This window comes from Musca autumnalis, unplaced genomic scaffold (assembly GCF_047663935.1).
Source record: "Musca autumnalis isolate F117 unplaced genomic scaffold, ASM4766393v1 scaffold_3, whole genome shotgun sequence".
Taxonomy (NCBI): domain Eukaryota; kingdom Metazoa; phylum Arthropoda; class Insecta; order Diptera; family Muscidae; genus Musca; species Musca autumnalis.
This window is the reverse complement of record NW_027411866.1, coordinates 42917687-42937364: the sequence shown is the minus strand read 5'-3', so window position 1 is coordinate 42937364 and position 19678 is coordinate 42917687. Positions and strand designations below refer to the sequence as shown.

At 35.5% G+C, this 19678-nt stretch overlaps 1 protein-coding gene across 1 annotated transcript in view; it reads right to left on the bottom strand.

Annotated features, from left to right (window-relative positions):
* LOC141397121 (uncharacterized) overlaps window positions 1-15780 on the bottom strand; it is an 84188-nt gene extending 68408 nt beyond the window's left edge. The window contains exon 1 of the mRNA XM_073973044.1: window positions 15747-15780. Coding sequence (XP_073829145.1) covers window positions 15747-15758 — 12 coding nt within the window. The 5' untranslated portion in view covers window positions 15759-15780. The remainder of the gene's footprint in view (window positions 1-15746) is intronic.
* Between the last annotated feature and the right edge of the window lie 3898 nt (window positions 15781-19678).

Sequence of the window (19678 nt, the reverse complement as noted above, 5' to 3'; positions counted from 1 at the left end):
TTCGCGATTTTTTTTTTAGGTTTTATCCTTTTCTGCCATAATACCATTGTCAAAATCAGTTCAGCGGTTCTTGAGTTATAAGCGTAGTAAGTAACACCATTTCCTTTTATAATATATATATACAAATTTTATTTTGGTCCATGTTCTAATTCCTGGAGGGCATATACCGGCAAAGTAGCCTACATATCGCTCATTTACTCAAAGAGGGGCATAACTCAAAACAATGCGTTTTCTGAGTTAGCAAAAATTTTCATGCTGATATCTCTAAAACTCAACTCAACTCCTAAATTCTACCTAAATTCACAAATGAATTCTCTACTAATCCCATTTTCCTTCCATAAATTACGCAATCGGAGTGGAAAATTGAAACCGTGATATTGAACTTTTGTGAAGAAGAAAACAAAGGAAAGGTCCTCAACATTCCATGTAAACAAAAAAATTAAATTTTAAGATATTTCTAAGGTTTTCCGATTGTATACTCTTTCTTTTGGTCTTACCGAAGTGAAATCACTGAATTACAAAACATTGACTATGGTTGTGAGTTATTTGATAAATGATACACCTAACAATATATGCGATTACGAGTATTAATATATCCATTGTTTTGAACATATTTTAACTCTAATATATTTTCAAAAAGTTCTAAAAACAAGGGGAGATTGGCCAAGAAGTCTTACGCCATTTTAATTAAAAAACAAGTAAAAAGTCGTTAAGTTCGGCCGGGCCGAACTTTTTATACCCTCCACCATAAAATAGTCTTAATTAAAATGGAATAATTAGGGTCCTTTTACAATTTTAGGTGGAACAACTTTTCGACAATGGTTAGACTCCTACTGCCTCCCACTATTGCTTAAATTACACTGTGAACCAAATGTTGGGACAGAGATAATTCCTTTTGGAGATAAAAGCCCTTGGTGTATGTATATTAAAAACCACGAAGGACAGATGCGCCGTGATTCGAACTTCCGCGTTATGGCGTGATGAAGTTTTTGCAAGAGACCCTGTAAGCCATCATGAATTAGCATTATATCTTTGTTTGTTGTTTTTGTAGAGCACTTAAGCAACAGTGAACAAAGATATAAAGCTAATTCCTGATGGCCACAGGGTCTCTAACAAAAATGTCATCACGCCATAACGCGGAAGTTCGACTCACGGCGGATCTGTCCTTCGGGGTTCATAATATACTCACCAAGGCCTTTCTTCCCCAAGAGCAATTTTCCGTGCCCCAGACTTTCACCTCCATTTTGTTGCACAGCGTTATCTAATCTAAAATAATCTAAAAAAATGTGTTCAGCTAGGTGAAAGGTACCACCTACGGGGCGGAAAAGTTTTATAGCTGCAGGGAACTTCAACAGACAAATTGAGGGTAGTTTCATCAAAACAATGTAGACCCTCAAACGAATTTTAGTGAAAAAATTTCGTGACCACTGAAAATTCCCGAAAATCGGGCGGCACAGTTACATGGGGGGATATACCAAAACAATGGACATATATTGACGATTATTTTTGAATAGACAAAATTGTAGCTAAAATTCTCAAAATACCGAAAATCGGGAGATACCTTTATATGGGGGCTATACCAAAACATGGACCTATGTTGACGATGCGTGGTGGAGATGTTTCATGACCACTGAGAACTTCAAATGGCAAATTACAGCTAGTTCGGTTAAAAATTGTAGCTAAAATTCTCAAAATACCGAAAATCGGGAGGTACCGTTATATGGGGGCTATACCAAAACATGCACCTATGTTGACGATGTTTCGTGCAGATATTTCATGACCACTGAGAACCTCAAATGTCAAATTGCAGATAGTTCGGTTAAAAATTGTGGCTAAAATTCTCAAAATACCGAAAATCGGGAGGTACCGTTATATGGTGGCTATACCAAAACATGAACCTATGTTGACGATGTTTGGTGGAGATATTTCATGACCACTGAGAACCTCAAATGTCAAATTGCAGATAGTTCGGTTAAACATTGTGACTAAAATTTTCAAAATACCAAAAATCGGGAGGTACCGCTATATGGGGACTATACCTAAACATGGACCTATGCCCATATCCTTTAGGATATAAGTTTGTTGATCACTAGGAACCCTAAATCCCAAATTATAGCCAATTCGGTCTGTAAATGTGGCGAAGAACGTCAAAATACCTCAAATCCGGAGGTACCGTTATATGGAGGCTATACCAAAAAGTGGACCGATATAGCCCATCTTCGAACTTGACCTGCCTATGGAAAAAAGACCCTCGGGTGCAAAATTTCAGCACTCTATCTCAATTATTGCGGACGCTAGAGTGATTACAACAGACGGACAGACAGACGGACAGACGGACATGGCTAGATCGTCTTAGAATTTTATCCTGATCAAGAATATATATACTTTATAGGGTCGTAAATGATTAGTTCGATGTGTTACAAACAGAATGACAAACTTAATATACCCTCCATACTATGGTGGAGGGTATAATAATGAAAGTTATTTCATCAGTAATGCTGGCGACATTTCCTGAGTATTTAAGCCATGAAAAACTTCTCTACAAGTGGTGTCGTAAGACACGCCGTTAGGACTCGGCAATAAAAAGTAGGTCCCATATCATTGAGCCAATATGAGTCGGCATGCACTCATTGATATGAGGGAAGTCTCCCTTGTCCCTTCGGGGATGTTGTGGGAACATATGTATGTATGTAATATAAGTCTAAAATAAGGTTTACGCCATTGCTAAATAAAAAAAATTCTCTAACATGAACTTTCAAAATTTTGGTCAGGTGGGCCCCCCGAAATGAAATCCTAGCTACGTCCCTGCATCGATTAAAAAGAGAATTATTCACTTCTATTGTTTTGAAAAACGTTTACATCACAGAAGGCGCAAGGGAGACTTCTCTCATATCAATGAGTGCACCCCGATTCATATTAGCTCAATGATATGGGACCTACGGTTTATCGCCGAGTCCGAACGGCGTGTTTGGCTGGCCGGGGAATCGAACCCACGGTCTTCAGCGTGCGAGGCAGGCGTGCATTCCATTGCACCACGGTGCTGAATTATTTATTTAATGTTAATTCGTTTGCAAGCTACAGTGGTCGCCACAAACTGCTTTAGTAAAAACAGTGTTTCATTTCACAAAAATTCCGAAAGTGGCTCAAGGTGTGACGACCTTTCCGATGAAAAGAAAATCTTCTAAAAAAGCTTGGTAGTTGTCTTGTAAGAAATTCATAAAAATGGCTTTATTCGTGCCATAAACCCTTAATCACAAACCTTATTCCTTAATTTACATCAGGTGACTTTTGCTGTGTTTCATATTATTACTGGCCTTTATGTATTTGCTTTGTTCCTTTTTATAAGAAAACATTGGTGTGATCACCATATCGTTCAAAATCATTCCATACATACATATATAAGTTATGGTAAACATTTTGCTCCATCAACCTTCCGTCGTCATTTTGTATATTTTTTTATTATTTTGCTTTAGAGTTTTCTTATGAAAACAAAACAAAAACTCATTCCATGTTATTAAGTCGCATGTGTGTTTCTCTAAAATGTAATGGTTGTTGTTTTTACAAGTTTAGTAGGGTATCTGTAATAATGGAGGAAAACAAAGAAAAAATATATATTGGAATTGTATTCTCCAGAAGAACTAATCAAAAACACTCGTACTAACCAAAGAAAGTTAACCATACTTCTGACAAAGACAAAATTACCTTTTAACGTTGAGTTATACTCGCAGCGTGCAGCATTCGGTGTTGTAGATTAAATTTAATATAAGGAAAACCAATATAAAAGCATTTTTTTTAAAATTGTCAAAAAAAAAATTAAATATAAACAAGTAAGAAAAGTCTATAGTCGGACGGAGCCGACCATGGGATACCCTATACCACTCCACGGAACTTCTCTTCAATGATTGTGAAAATTTATTTATCAAATATCAGAGATGTAATGTATAATACTTATGACCAAAACCAAAAAGTTATCTAGCATGACAAATACATTTTTGTACCAGGAAAATTTAGTTCACACAAACTAAAATGTAATGAGACCACTTATGTAGTACTACTACTTCCGTTGTTTAACCGCTACGTTATTGAAATTTTTACCAATTTCACACAAAAGTTTCAGTCCATTTAACCCGCTAAGTATTATCTGATCTTCTTCATCATAAACTCAAACTTTTTTTTTCCTTTATTACAACTGAGTTCAAGGCTCATCAAGTAATATTACTATATTTACATGAATATTTAGCATATGTTGACATTTGTGGTGAGTAAATAATTCAATAATTATACTCTAATGAATAAGCGGTATATCTAGGCTAAATCCATTGGCCGTGTTCTTCTTAATCTTCTGATATTTCCTTCCACGTGTTCATTATAGATATTCCTCATATAATTATTTTTATGATAGCGATTTTTTGTGGCATATGTTTGAGTTTGCTTACTTATTTCCTCTGTGACCAACTTTACACCAAGATCTCTGTGGAGATCACTATTGCGTATATACCAAGGAGCTTTTACAATAGATCGCAATATTTGATTTTGTAATTTTTGGAACTTTTGGATGTCGTGTTCTTTTGCACAGCCCTACAGTTGAATACCATATGACCATATGGGTTTTATTATTTGATTATACACGAGAATTTTATTTGTAATAGATACATTGGATTTTGTTGTGAAAATCCATTTTAGCTGGTTTAATTTCAATTTTATTTCCTGAACTTTTTTCTTGATGTGTTCTTTCCACTTGATTTTCGCATCTAACGTCATCCCTAGATACTTTGCTGTATTAGCATATGGGATCTTAATGCCATTTACGAACAACGGTGATGGTTGTATGTTGTTTTTGGTTGTGAAGAGCATATGGATGGACTTGCTTTCATTTAATTGAATTCTCCATTTTTTTCGTCCAATTTACACCATTCGATAGCGCAATTTTAAGTTTATTAGTTGCAACTTCTTCAGTTTTGCCGCATGATAATATTGCAGTATCATCTGCAAATGTCGCCATATAGGAGTCCGGCGTTATGGGCATATCCCGAGTATATATGAGATAAAGAAGTGGGCCAAGGACACTTCCTTGGGGCACACCAGCTTTTATTGGTTTGAGTAATGAGTACTCAGTTTCAATTTTAACACGGAAGTAGCGATCATTTGAATAAGATTTTAGTATTTCATCAAATTGTAGTGGTAAGTATTTATATAATTTGAATAGAAGGCCTTTGTGCCATACCTTATCGAAAGCTTGGCTCACGTCCAAAAATACTGCGGAGCAGATTTCTTTTTTGTCGATTGCAGTTTCAGCTATGTTAACGATTCTATGAACTTGCTGTATTGTGGTATGTTCCTCTCTGAATCCGAATTGGTGCGATGGGATTAGATTTCTTCTGAAGCATATGTTCTTTAACCTTTTGACAAGAAGCTTTTCAAATATTTTTGATAATATTGGGAGAAGCGATATCGGTCGGTAGGATTTCAACTCATTTGGTGGTTTACCCGGTTTTTGCAACAACAATTATCTCAGCTACTTTCCATTGTAATGGTACATACTTGAGCCTAAAACAAGCATTTATAATATACATGAGTTTTCGAATAGCCTTTTCTGTGAGCTTCTTTAAAATTTTTGCTGTTATTAAGTCATATCCAGGAGATTTCTTATTTGATATATCTTTATATATAACCATTTTCAGTTCCCCAAGTGTTACTTTTTCGATTGTCTCATAGTCAATTTTCGGAGAAATTCCTTCTATTTCATGAATCGATTGCCTAGGCGGTGGACTGAATATATCTTCAAAGTGTGTAGCAAAAAGCTCTGCTTTTTCTTGATCAGTTTTGATCCAAATTCCACTACTGTTTTTTATTGGCGGTATCTTAGGCTTAACGTGGTTTAAATGCTTTGTGGCTTTCCAAAGACTGTAATTACTTTCTTTAGTAGCTGTTAACTTGCTAAGGTAATCAGTCATTTGACAGTTTTCTGTTTCTTTCATTACGTACTTTAATTGTGATTAAAAATTCTCTTATTTTCAGGTTTTCTGTTTTTCTGCCAGATTTTTCTTGCTTTGCGCTTTTTTGATATTAGATCTCGTACTGCTTTTGGATAAATTTTGCCTCCGTAATTTCTGTAATTGCTTACTGGCGTGCTTTCCCAACAAGACTCTTGAATTGCTAGGATTAGTTTGTCTACCTCATTATCTATATCTTCCTGTGTTTTCATGGAAAAGTCTAGGTTGATTTTTTGGTCGAGCAGGAATCTGAATAAATCCCATTTAGTTTTATTTGTTGACAATCTTGGGTGGCAAAGGTTTCTCGAGAATCTTGTCACCAACAGTAAGTATGACGGGAGAATGGTCTGAAGACAAACCCACGTAGTTTTGAATATTTGTATGCCTGATTGAAATGTTTTTTACAATAAAGAAATCAATTAAATCTGGTACTAGATTCGGGTTTGAAGGCCAGTAAGTGGGCTCGTTTCCTGATAATACTAGGCATGCATTATTTTTTATGGATTTATATAGCTCATAGCCCTTTGGGTTTGTTATTCTTGAACCCCATAGTTTGTTTTTTGCATTGAAATTACCACCTAGTATAAAATGATCTCCTAATGTATTTAATATTTGTGAGTATTCCATCTCCTTTATGGTATGTCTGGGTGGAGAGTATATTGCTGCAATTTTGAAGGTATTGTTGCTTTTGAAGCTTAAACTCAAACTTTGTTTAAAATTTTGCGGGTTATTAGTTTGACCTACAGAGCCGCTATAAAATTGGTTAAAATTTTGTATTGTTGTTGATTTTTGGTCAAATTCAATTTATGTTTGTTTTTGAGTTTTGTTAGCTGATTGACCTCTGAGATTTTTTGCAAATAAAACAAGAATTTATTGCATTTATTCCCAACGTTTCGTCACGGTTATGGCGACTTCATCAGGGGAATTTCGTCTATTTAAATAAATAATTTTTTACAAATTCATCATTTGAAAAACACACCGAATTTCAACCATATAAATACTTACAATATTATTCTAAAACAAGTTTTCATTGGATTTTATAACATTTATGAAATATAAAATACAATTAACAAGGCTTAGAACTAATATCACGTCTGTTTTTCATCATTGCAATTCCGTAACTGGAGCTGATGTTATCAGTATCCTCTTTTAAATTGATCGTTCTATTGATGTTTTGTTGTATGTGTAAGCTTTCAATTAATAATCTCTTTCTTTCGACTCTCTCTTTGTCAAGTATTTTTATGTTGTCAAAATCTGGTGAATGGCCAGTAGTCAATGCATGTTGCGCCAATGCAGTTGTTTCTTTTCGTTTATCAATGTCCTGCTTGTGTTCTCCCATTCTTGTATTGAGTGTTCTTTTTGTTGTACCAATGTAGATCTTGTTACAGCTTTCGTTTGGTTTTCCATTGCACTGTATTTGGTAAACAACATTGTTTTGTTGTTGTTTATCAATTGGAGTTTTGGTTTTTGTGAATATTTGGTCTAGTGTTGTATTTGCTTTGTATGCGAAGTTGACGTTGTTGTTATTTATTATTTTTCGTAACTGCTGGTTGTCAAAAAGACCAGGAATGTATCTTACACTGTAAAAACGTTTTTGTTCTATGTTATCATTGGACATTATGGTAGCATTAGCAGATATTGTGTTTTCGTCATTTTTAATCTTTCTTTTGGTTTCATCAATGAGGTTTTTAATGAGGTTGTTGGGAAAACTGTTATTCTTCAATATTTCCGTAATTTTAATAACATTTTTCTTATGGAATTTTTTATCACTAATAATTAGTACGCGATGAATTAAGTTTTTGGCTGTGTTAATTATTTGTGTTTTTGGTTGCGTAGAATTGAAGTTAATGAGTCTTCCAGATGAGGTGTCCTTTGTGTACCAATCAAAAATAATATTTTCTCCACTCCTGGTTAGTTTAACATCTAAGTATGGAATTGTATTGTCGTTTTCTTTTTCAATAGTAAATTGTATTTTTTCGTGGTAATTGTTGAGAGTAAGTAGAATTTTTTCAGCATCGTCCTTGTTTATTATCGCTAAAATATCATCTACATATTTAGTTATGTATTTGATATTTATGTCCATATTTCTTAGCTCAGCTAGTGTGTCGTCAAGTAATTGATCTAAAACTATATCTGCTATTGTAGGTGACAGTGGGTTCCCCATAGGCATGCCAAAAACTTGATTGTATATTTTGTTCTCGAACACAAAGTAATTATTGTCTTTTAGACAAAACTGTAGGATTTGGAGAAATAGCTTTCTTGGAATTTCCGTGAAATTTTTGATGCGTTCCCATTTTTCCATGATGATTTTTATAGCTGTATGTACCGGAATATTAGTAAATAAAGATACTACATCAAATGATACTAAGACTTCGGAATCGTCAAGTTTAATGTTTTGGAGATTTTTCTTTAATTGAACGGAATTTTTTATGTTGTAGTTATCTGATATTATGTTTTTTAATATTTTCCCCAAGTACTTTGATAACTCGTAGCATGGGACATTAACTGACGATACAATTGGTCTTAAGGGTACACCTGGTTTGTGTATTTTTGGTAGTCCGTATATACGTGGAGCATTTGCAGCTGGGCATTGTAATGTTTTCCTCTCAAAATGGTTTATGTAGTTGTTTTTGTACAAAATTGAAACTAAATTGTTGTTTGTTTTTAACAGCTTTGTGGTTGGATCGTTTCTTTGAATCTTGTATGTTGATTTATCTTGTAGAAGTATTTCCATCTTATTTTTATAGTCTTCCCTGTACATTGCCACGGTTTTTTTCCCTTTGTCCGCTTGTAATATCATAAGATCTTTTGTTTTTGGTCCATTTCATTCCCTGAACATTTCACGATCATCAGCAAAAACTAATCATTTCAATTCTGGCCCGAACCCAACCTCCTTAAAAAATTCGTTACAATCGGTCCATAACTGCGGCTTAAGCTTGTTTACAATTTTTAATGTACGGACACACATCGCTAAATCGCTTTATCTCGTCGAGATATGAATTTTGGCATACCAAATAAGGTGTCTAGGACGAATATTTGGTGTTGGATAAACTTTTGGAGAGACAATATGTAGCATGGGATAAAAATGTGGTTCCCTACACAGAACCCATTATGTATTAGGCAATAGGCCAGTTATCTAGCAAACACTTTATTGCAATTTACATCAGAGGAAAGGTCAGTAGTTTTTCCCCATATGTAGGATACTTTGCGAAATATATATGTCGTCAAGGAATTAAAATATCGACCAAAAATAAAATTTTTATATTTTTCATACAAAAGTAATGGTCAATTTCACCCGCTAAAGAATATCAGATCATCATTCAAAATTGTAGTCATCTTTTTCGACCTATACACCGATGTATATTTGTATAATTGCGACTTCTAGCGAGTTTATTATTACACTACAAACAAATAACGGAATATATTAGGCTGTAACTCTGTTATCTGATCATGCACATCAACATAATTGGCATCAATTGAAAGGTCAAGCGTTCCACTTTCAAGTATATCTCACTTGTCCGGAATGTCACTTCCAGGAATTAAGATATAAGCTGTATATTAAAAATTTTCACAATTTTCACACAAAAGTTTTGGTCCATTTAACCCTCTAAATATTATCCGATCGTCATCTCAAATTGCAAGCTTCTCCTTTGTGATATACACTTACCTTATTTAAAATTAGGCGTTGATCGGACTATTATTGAGACCTACAGAGCCGCTAGAAAATTGGATAAATATTATGTTTTTGGTCCATTTCACATGCTAAATATTTTACGATCATCACCAATAAGAATAGGGATCTATTCTGATCTGAACCCGACCTCCAAACAAAATTTCGTGACGATCGGTCCATAATTGCGGCCTGGAGCGTGTTTACAATTTATAATGGACAGACGGGCGGATGGACAGACGGACGGACGGACACACATCTCAAAATCGCTTTATCTCGTCGAGATATGAAGTTTGGTATACCACATTGGGGGTCTCCGACGAATATTTCGCGGTGTTACACATTGTGGTATAGGGTATAAAAAGTTATATTTTAGGTTTTAGTACATTTTATGAAGAACCAAAACAAAAACATCCCTGATCGACTTTAATAGAGGATTTATTTTGGTTCCACTTTCAACTGAAGTCGTCAGTAACCGCTCCGTTTTGACAGCTGGGAAATTTCCTCCACAAATTTTTATAGGGATTGACCTTTTCTTTCATCATTTGTGCTCCTAAAATATCCCCTAAAATATATAAAACGGTGTCAGTCTGTTTTGCCCAAATATGACTTAAATTAGCGATTATGTATAGATGAAGAATTACAGCACATATGACATTTATTTCCACGCCTTTTGAACCTATTATCCTGCGATGAAAACAGAACGAAGTAAACATTTTATATTGGTTTATACTTGTTGTTCGAATACTCTTCAATTTTATGTTGTTTTGATTTCACTATGACATACTTTATTACTGTTTATATTTTCAAAAGCTTGCAAGTAAACAGCAGTAAATGTGAATGAAAAAATGTCACATTTGTTCATAACATAAAAAGCACTTAAACCAGTAAAGAGGGCGGAAAAATATTCAACACCCCTTATGTCATTGTTTCATGTCCAATATTTTGCACCTTTATGTTGTGTATTTTTGTAACACAGTTTTTGTTGTAATTTGTTTTGCTTCTTCTTTGACACTTTCCAATGAAGTTGATGATTCCATTTAAAGATTTTTTACCCCATCTTTTATTTATATGGAATAGGGTCGTCGGCAGGAGATTTCTATGAAACTTAACAGGGCATAAAGTCAGGAAAACGAAAATAACACCAACGATATCTTGTCGCTGTTGTCAATGTTGAGTGTTAACAATACATGCTGAACAGAAGTCGGAAAGAAACAAGACACAGCTAGAGACATAAACAACATGTCAACACATGTGTTTATACGTTTCCGCTTTTTATAATGTCATTGACATGTATTTTTCCTGCTGCTATGTAGTACTTCCTTTCTCGCTTTCACACATTTGTCGCGATTTCTCTGACAGTAAAGGTGTGGAATAGAATATTTTATTTTATGAAGATGACAATGGTGACACATTCATTAATATATGAAAAAACTCTTGTCAGATATGTTTTCTGGGTATGTTGTCATTCGGAGTCTTCCAAGTGTAAGTGGATGATTGTATCATGAACATTTATGTGAATCTTTATGTTCATTTGCGAATTTAATTTATTATTACATAGGAGCGTGGGAGATTTTATTTTCATTCTAAAAAATAATAAAAAAAATTGGTTGTTTATAGAAAATAATACAAAAAATTTTTATATTTTTAAAATTTATATTTTTAGGAAGAACACCGTTAGGTGTCCAACGTTTTAACCTCTCCACCACAAACTGTATTGAAATAAATAGAAACAATTAGTTTAATTTCGTTTATGAAAATACTTAACTCTTCCTCTACGTTAAGGCTTATTCCTTATTCTCAGTGGCTGAAGAACAGGAAAAACATGCTATTATCCGTTCTGTTAATTACAAGATACTACTTTCTTACTTACTTAGCTGGCCCATTACAGAACATTTGTTCCATAGACCGAACTAAGAAAAGATCTCCAATTCTCTCTGTTTTTCGCTTCGCTTTTTGGAATACCGTGCCTTTTTATTTCTTCATCCACTTGTATGCTCCATTGAAGCTTAGGCCTCGCAATTCTGCGTGCACCGCCATGTGGCATGTATTCATACGCCTTTTTAGCGGGTTCATCATCGTTCATTCTTATGATATGGCCTACCAACGCAATCTCGATACGTTTAACAATATTCATGTCTTTCGTGGTTCATACGACGTCGATATTCGCCGTCAACGCAAATCGGCCCGTAGATCCTTCGAAGAATTTTCCTCTCAAACACACCAAGCACAGCCTTATCTGCTTGTGCAAGTACCCATGCTTCGGAGCCATACATTAGCACGGGCAGTTTCAGCGTTTTGTATAGTGTTTTTTTTTTCTTTGACGAGATGTGGCTTTGTTTTTAAATTGCTTATTTAAACCATAGTAGCATCTGTTGGTCAATACAATTCTTCTTCTTATTTCACAACTGATGTTGTTTGTTGTGTTTATGGCAGTGCCGAGGTAGACGAAGTCTTTAACTACCTCAAAATTATGGGTACCACCTTCCACAGCTGGTCCGAGCTCTATGGACGCTTTGCGCGTCGTCACCATCAGTTTGGTTTTTTCGCCTTTTACCGCCAGACCCACTTTCGCAGATTCTCCTTCGACCTTCCTAAAGGTATCAATTACTTCCTTTACTGATCGTCCTATTATGTCTATGTCATCAGCATAAGCAAGTAACATGTGACTATTGCTGTAAATTGTGCCATTTCTTTTGACATTTGCATCTCGTATTACCTTTTCCAGCAAAATGTTGAATAGGTCACACGAAAGGCTGTCTCCTTGTCTGAAACCTCTTTTGGTACAAAATTCTTCGAAGAGGTTCTTTCCAATTTTAACTGAGGACCTAGTATCAGTTAGAGTCATCTTACAAAGCCGGATGAGCTTTGCGGGAATACCAAATTCAGACATTGCATGGAATACCTTTGATCGGAGGGGACTGTCGAAAGCTGCTTTATAATCGACAAAAAGGTGATATGTGTTGATCTGCATCTCTTGGGTCTTCTAAATGATTTGCCGCAGGGTAAATATGTGGTCAATGGTGGACTTGCCAGGTCTAAAGCCACATTGGTATGGTCCAATTATTTCGTTGACCATTGGCTTTAGTCGTTTGCACAATATCCCTGACACGATCTTGTAGGCAATAGGGAGAAGACTTATGCCCCTATAGTTGGAGCATACGGTCTTATCTCCTTTCTTGTGGACGGGACACAGGATGCTCAGGTTGCAATCGCCGGGTACGCGTTCTTCCTGCCAGATGGTGCTAACTAGCTGATGCATACACCTTAATAGCGCGTCGCCTCCGGTTTTAAACAGCTCGGCTGGTAAGCCATCGGCTCCTGCTGCTTTATCATTCTTCAGCCGGTTGATTGCTGTTTTTACCTCATCTTGGCCGGGTGGTATACATTCTATACCATCTTCTGGGATTGGATTTGTGGTATCATCGTCTTCGCTACTATTGGAAAAATGTTCCTTCCATATCCTGAGCACGCTATCTGTATCTGTTACCAGATTAACTTGCTGGTCTCTATAGGAAGATGTGCCTGTACCAAAAGCCATCTGTTTCATGTTTCACTCTTTGGTAGAATTTTCGGACTTCATTCTGGCTCCTGTACATCTTGATTTTTTCACACTCCCGCTTTTCCATTTCTCTATTTTTCTTGCGGACAAGACGTTTCTCTTCTCTCCTTTTCTCCCGATATCTCTCTCGTGCGCTACGCGTTGCTACTGATTGTAAAGTAGCACTATATGCCGCATTTTTCTCTTCGGTAGCAGCACGACACTTCTGGTCATACCATGAATTCCTTTGTGGAGGTCTCTGGAATCCAAGTATGGATTTTGCGGCTGTTTGTATGGAGTGGGCAATATTTTGCCATTGTGTTGTTATGTTATCGGGACAAGGCGTGCCCTCATAAGCAATTGGGCTAGTTGAGTGAAATATACTGTGGCTACCTGTTGTGTTTGAATATCGATATGATTAAATCTGGTACTGCTAACTTCCATGTTTTTTGCAGCTGCAAAGTCTATCAGCCTTATACCATTGTCAGACGTTTCACTGGGGAAACTGAATTTGCAGACTGTTGGACCAAAGATATTCTCCTTTCCAATTATGGCATTAAAATCGCCTAGAATGATTTTAATGTCATGGGCAGGGCAACGGTCATATGTTTCTTCTAAGCCCTCGTAAAATATATCTTTGGCTTGCTCGTCCTTTTCTTCAGTGGGAGCATGAGCGCAAATAAAGCTGATGTTGAAGAATTTAGCTTTTATTCGAATTGCAGCAAGTCTTTCATTCACTGGGGTGAGGCTGGATACCAGATGTTTTAGCCTCCGACTAACTACGAATCCGCAACCAAACTCATGCTTTACGTCATGGCAGCTATAATACAGTGCGTCACCTTTAGAAGTTGTTGTGACGCCTTTCCCAATTCATCGTATTGCCAGTATGGCAGTAATATCGGCCTTGTACTTTTCAAGTACGTCTGCCAATGCGAAGACTGCACCTTCTCTATAAAGAGTGCGAACATTCCAGGTGCAGATTCGCAGATCATGGTCCTTAAAATGTTTGCGGGGTTCGTCAACATTAGAGGGGCTTGTTTTTCTTTTCTTTCGTTTTTTCATAGTAGACTGTTTTTTCTAGGGGAGGGTTACTAACGCGACGCCAAACCCAAGTTTTTAACGTTCTTATGGGTGAACGCGCGGCACATGTTAGCTCACTACCTTTAACTGGTGTTAAAGGCAGTCCCCAGGTGACACCACGGGGAGGTCAGTGTCCACTTGAGATGAAAGGGGGACTAAGATAAATCCTGGGCTTTGCCATTTTACAACCGGTCAAGACCGTTCCTTGGTATCTTCCACCCCTACGTCACCCTAATTACCAGATAAGCCTTGGATTACTGACCGATGTCAGAGTTCCCCTGAAAATTTCTAAATAACAGATTTCGGGCTGAAAAAGACAGTACTGGCGGCTATTGCTGATTACGTGACGTCATCGTCTAGCGATAGTGATAATCTTGACGTCTTTATTCAAAGTCGTTCATACATGCACACAGGTAGTGGTACTAGCCCCTAACATAATATCATCATAACCTAATTGGATATAAATTCCACTATTACTCATCAACCGATAAATAAATTACATTGACTTAACTTTATAACCGAGAACTAATTTGAGTTCACTTTTTCCGGCAAACACCATTATTAATGGTTCTTCAACGATTTAAATAAGCAACTGATTATGTTGTTCGCTGGAAATATCTTTATTGTAGAAGAATTAGTTTTCTTCTTTGGGTAAGTTAATTGTCTTGCTTAAGTGAAGAAACTTTAAATACAGCATCAGATAATGCAGGGCAAAAATGCAGTACAATTGCCAGCAGAGCTGCATCTTAAATCCAAAAATAAATTGATCTGTCTAAGCAACATTTATTATTATGAAACTACTAGAAAAAAATCTGACACTAGGGAGAACATTTGAACTGCAATAACAAAATGGTGTTGGTTTAAAGCTATTAAAGTGGAAATCTGACCAAAAAATAATATGAAAAGAAGACACTTATAACTAACTATGGGCGAAAGTTTAAAGCACAATTTTGCTGTAGTGTGTGGTACCGACAGATAATCTTTTTTATTTTCTTCGATTTTTCTCTGGTCTATTATAGTTTTTTTCTACAGCTATGGTGTCTATGTCATGTCGCGTTTTTTGCTACTGGTATCTTCTCCCTTTATGCAGCAACTAAAAGTATGCATAGCCTTACTCCCTTCCCGAGAGATAAAAACTTTCTACAGATTTTTGTGTGCAGTTTCTCAAGATAGGCCACGTAAAAGTTTGTTTTGTATACATTTAATTTTTTCTTTATTTTCAAACTTGTATTTACGGAACAGCGCATTTTTTGTGAAAAAATAAAAATAAAATAAAAATTTTGATTCACCCTCAAATTGTTTTTTAGGTTGTCTACATATTGTAGTGGAAAGATGTTGAAAGTTGACTCTAAAGTTTCAAGATTCACCCTAAAATAGTATTAGGAGAAGGGACATCATTTGCTGATTTGAAGCAAAACCAACAAATATTAAATCGTTTAAATTTTCCCATTGTGGAACTTACCCATAAAAACATCTTACGTAATAAAGTAGAAAACGTTACCTGATAATATAAGAAAAAATATACGAAGATTAATATTGAGAAATTATGCAGTTAAAAATATATATAATGATATTGTTTATTAGTAATTCAGATCAAACATAAACTTTTATTAATTTAGTTGAAATGGCCATGATCTACAAATATTGATCTAAAATATTTGGGTAGACATATCAAGGAAATAACAACAACTAACCAACCAGTCTACTATTGAAGACCACCTTAAACGTTCTAAGTTCCATGATTTTCAGGTTTTTATTTGGAATCTCCGAACTCCTTACATTTTACAATTGATGTGCTGTAGCTGTCAAGTAACTAGATATCAGTTTGCCTGATAGCTTATTGTAAGTTTAAGGGTAAAGCAATTTGGCTTTATCTTTTCACCGATAGATAAAGAAAATAGTTAAATTCTTCAACAGCCGTCTAACCTAGTATTCCCAACCGCCGATGGGAGTCAAGAACCAGCAAACTAATAAAATATTGATATCACAGGGTATTTTTATTCCAAAATGTAAGTTAAAATGTGTTTTGTCCAACTTTGAACATAGTTTTTTACGGGCTGAAGTACGTTCAGTTGTGTTAAGCGTCCCCGTAAGCGATAGGAAAAATGTTTTTTTTTTTATCGGAAACGATGGGGGCTTTATTAAGACGTGGACCTATACTGACAAATTTCAAGTGGAAAGTTTTATACTCCTAACGAAGACTTTATACAAATGTCAGCCATTTAAATGTGATGTTGAGGCCACAACCTTCAAATTATCGGAAATCGATAGGTACCGTTCTAGGGGGCTATATGAAGACGTGGATCCATGCGGACAAATGTCAGGTGTAAAGGTTCATACCCCTAACCAAGACTTAATGCCACGTTTCAGCCATTTCGGTGGGACGACAAATCCTTGTATATAGTTTTGCATATGCTGTTATGCAAATATGCAAAAATATGTCAAAATATGCACGATATGCAAAATATGCAAAAATTACTGGGCCTAATTCATTTTATTTTGTGATAAAACGAATTTCTGTCTAATCAGATTTCCTCTACGACCACCCTAAACATATATGCTTGCATAGGATTCCACTGTCTAGTCATAAGGTAACGAAAAAGCAGACCAACTAAAAGGTGTCAGACGCAACCAAGGTTTCGGAGTCGAGATATTTTTGGCTTGACTACGACGCCAGACCAGTTTTTTTTTCACGACTTCGGATCCGACTCCGATTTGAGTCTGAGGGTAAATTCCTATACCACTAAAACTGAATAAAATGTGGACAAATGTTTAACTTTTTCTTATATTTCGGCCCATATATATAGGCTAATCTGTTTGTTTTTCCTAACATATTCTTTAGAATGGTTTTTAATACTCAACTACAGAACATAAGTATGAAGTAATAATCATTTATAATATTTCTGCTGAATCTTATATTCAAAAATAGCAACAAAATACAACATGGCAAGTTTTTGGCAGTTTAACCTTTTTCCCGAGTATATTCTGGAAGGAACTTTTCCCCGTGCGAAAATCTTTACGCCTTCAAAATATGTGAAAATGAAGGGCAATACAAATAAAAAAAAACTGAATGCCGTCAAAATTATAAGCAATTCATGATCAGGGTTTAAAATGGATGTAAGGCAAAATGTTATTGTGCTTCTAGAGCCTTAATGATGAACCCCAGTTGAAAAGCCATTGAAACTTACGAAACTACGAAACTTTTTTTGTAGATTTATCTTCATTTGAAAGAGTACAACTTAATATGCTTTCTGAATTTTTTGTTGAAAAATATATGCGAAGTTTTTTTGACAAATCGCCGTCTACGAAAACTTGTTTTTATAAAAGCGTTTTGTGGTACCAAATCTAGCTCGAAAACTAATAAACCGTTTGTCATATATTTTGTGGGCTTATCAAGGACATACAAATCTAGTCCCATATCGATCTATTTTGTAACAAGTTTTAGATTTTATTTTTTCGAAATAGTCTGGCTTAATCCCATTGTTGTTGTTTTAATATTTTAAAACAACTATGTATTTTATTAGTGGAAAAGATTTGGCATTGTTCGCCAAGGGGTAAGGCAGGGAATACTATAGTTTCGATACACGCCACTGGATCTCATCAGTTCCCTTGTTTCTTGTTTGTGGATATTCTCCACCGAAGTTATTTTTCATATACTTCTTCAACAAGAAACTTTTGAAAAAACAAAATTGCAAACGCTATCCCAATAAAAAAAACGCCACAATGCTTCAAATTTTAGATTTTACTGAAATGGTGGACAGAAAAATTCAAAATTTAAATTTTTGGTTTAAAAAACTGACGTTTTTGATCATAAAGCGAGCAAAACAATTTCAAAAATAAACTCGATCGAAGAGTTTCTAGATTTTGATGTCCTTACTGATTTTTATGGAATCATCCTATAATAAAAACTTTATCTTATCTTATGTAAAAGCTCCTCAAAATATGATACAGGAATATCAGGTTATAAAAAATCATAATCATAATGACCATCCGTATTTCATACATAAGTAATAACTTATACGAAATGTACCGAAACACATAAACATACGGATTTTTTGAGAAAGGAACGGGTAAGACTGATAAAGCGCAATGAAAACGTGACAATATCAATTTTTTGGAGCCTACATAATATTCTCGGAGGAACATTTTTGTTGAATTTTTTCATGTAGAAAATCCCGTCTTGTTTTTCTTTTTCAGTTCAAGAATAAAACGGACATGGAAGGAACTGGGCAATAAGGTCAAAATATTCTACAAAAAGGTTCCTAATTCTATTTAACTGAAAACATGTCATCTGAAAATGATGAAACAATATCAAACAAAGCTATAAAGCAAAAAAATCATTACGCCATAACTCAGAAATATCAGTTATGAGATCCTTTGGGTTACCTAATATACTTAATATTGGCTTTCATTCCCAAAGGGAATTTTTCACCCTTAGACCTTGACTTCTATTTGGTGTCTCCGTGTAAACAGTAGGATATCCGAAGAGACCGCAATGTCTTTCGACGGAAATCAATAGGTTTTTCCTCTGTTGAACACCCAAAATTTCGTGATGATCCAATCAAAATTGCGACGTGTAGCGTGATTACAAAAAATATAAAAATGGGATGTATTACCAACTATTGAGATATCTCCGTTATTTGGCCACCTACGCCAACCTGCTTTACATCATTATAAAGATTGGATTTTCTACTTTCATAGTCAGGCTTTGTTTTTGGAAGGTTCCCAAACAAAGCTGTGATATTCGTCATTATTATTAAAATCGCAAAAATGAAAAGTTGGGTTCTATTAGCGGCTATTTCGATATCTTCGTTGTTTGACCACCTACGACAACCTACGTTACATCGTTCCAAAAGTGATATTTTCTACATTAGCAGGTTTTGCTTTTGATGTATATAGCAGCGGAGATATTCGCTTTGAAATAAAATGTTGACTTTTTCTCCAAATAAGTTTTTTGCCCATTCCGACCCCTGAACATTATCCGACCAACAAAATTAATAGGCTTCTTCCCCTCCGGGACCTTCATCGACACTAGAAATTTGATGACGATCGGATTAAAAATGCGACCTATAGCGTGATTACGAGATTTAGATGGACAGACGGACTGACTGACGGACAGACGGGCGCACGAATCGTCCTCTAACTACTGTTCACTTGTATGTTTTCTTATAAGTTTCTTTTCAAATAAATGTTTTTTTTTTTTAAATTGGGTGTGCCGAATTTAGTTTTATGTCGGAGTCGAGATATTTTTTTGACTCAGACTCCGACTCCAGCAAAATTGCTCGACTCCGAATCCGAAACCCTGGTAGTATCACCATTGGGAGTAGTGAAAGGAAATTTATTTAAGTACTACCCAGCAAAATTTGAAGGAAGGGGTTCCATGCGATGACGTGA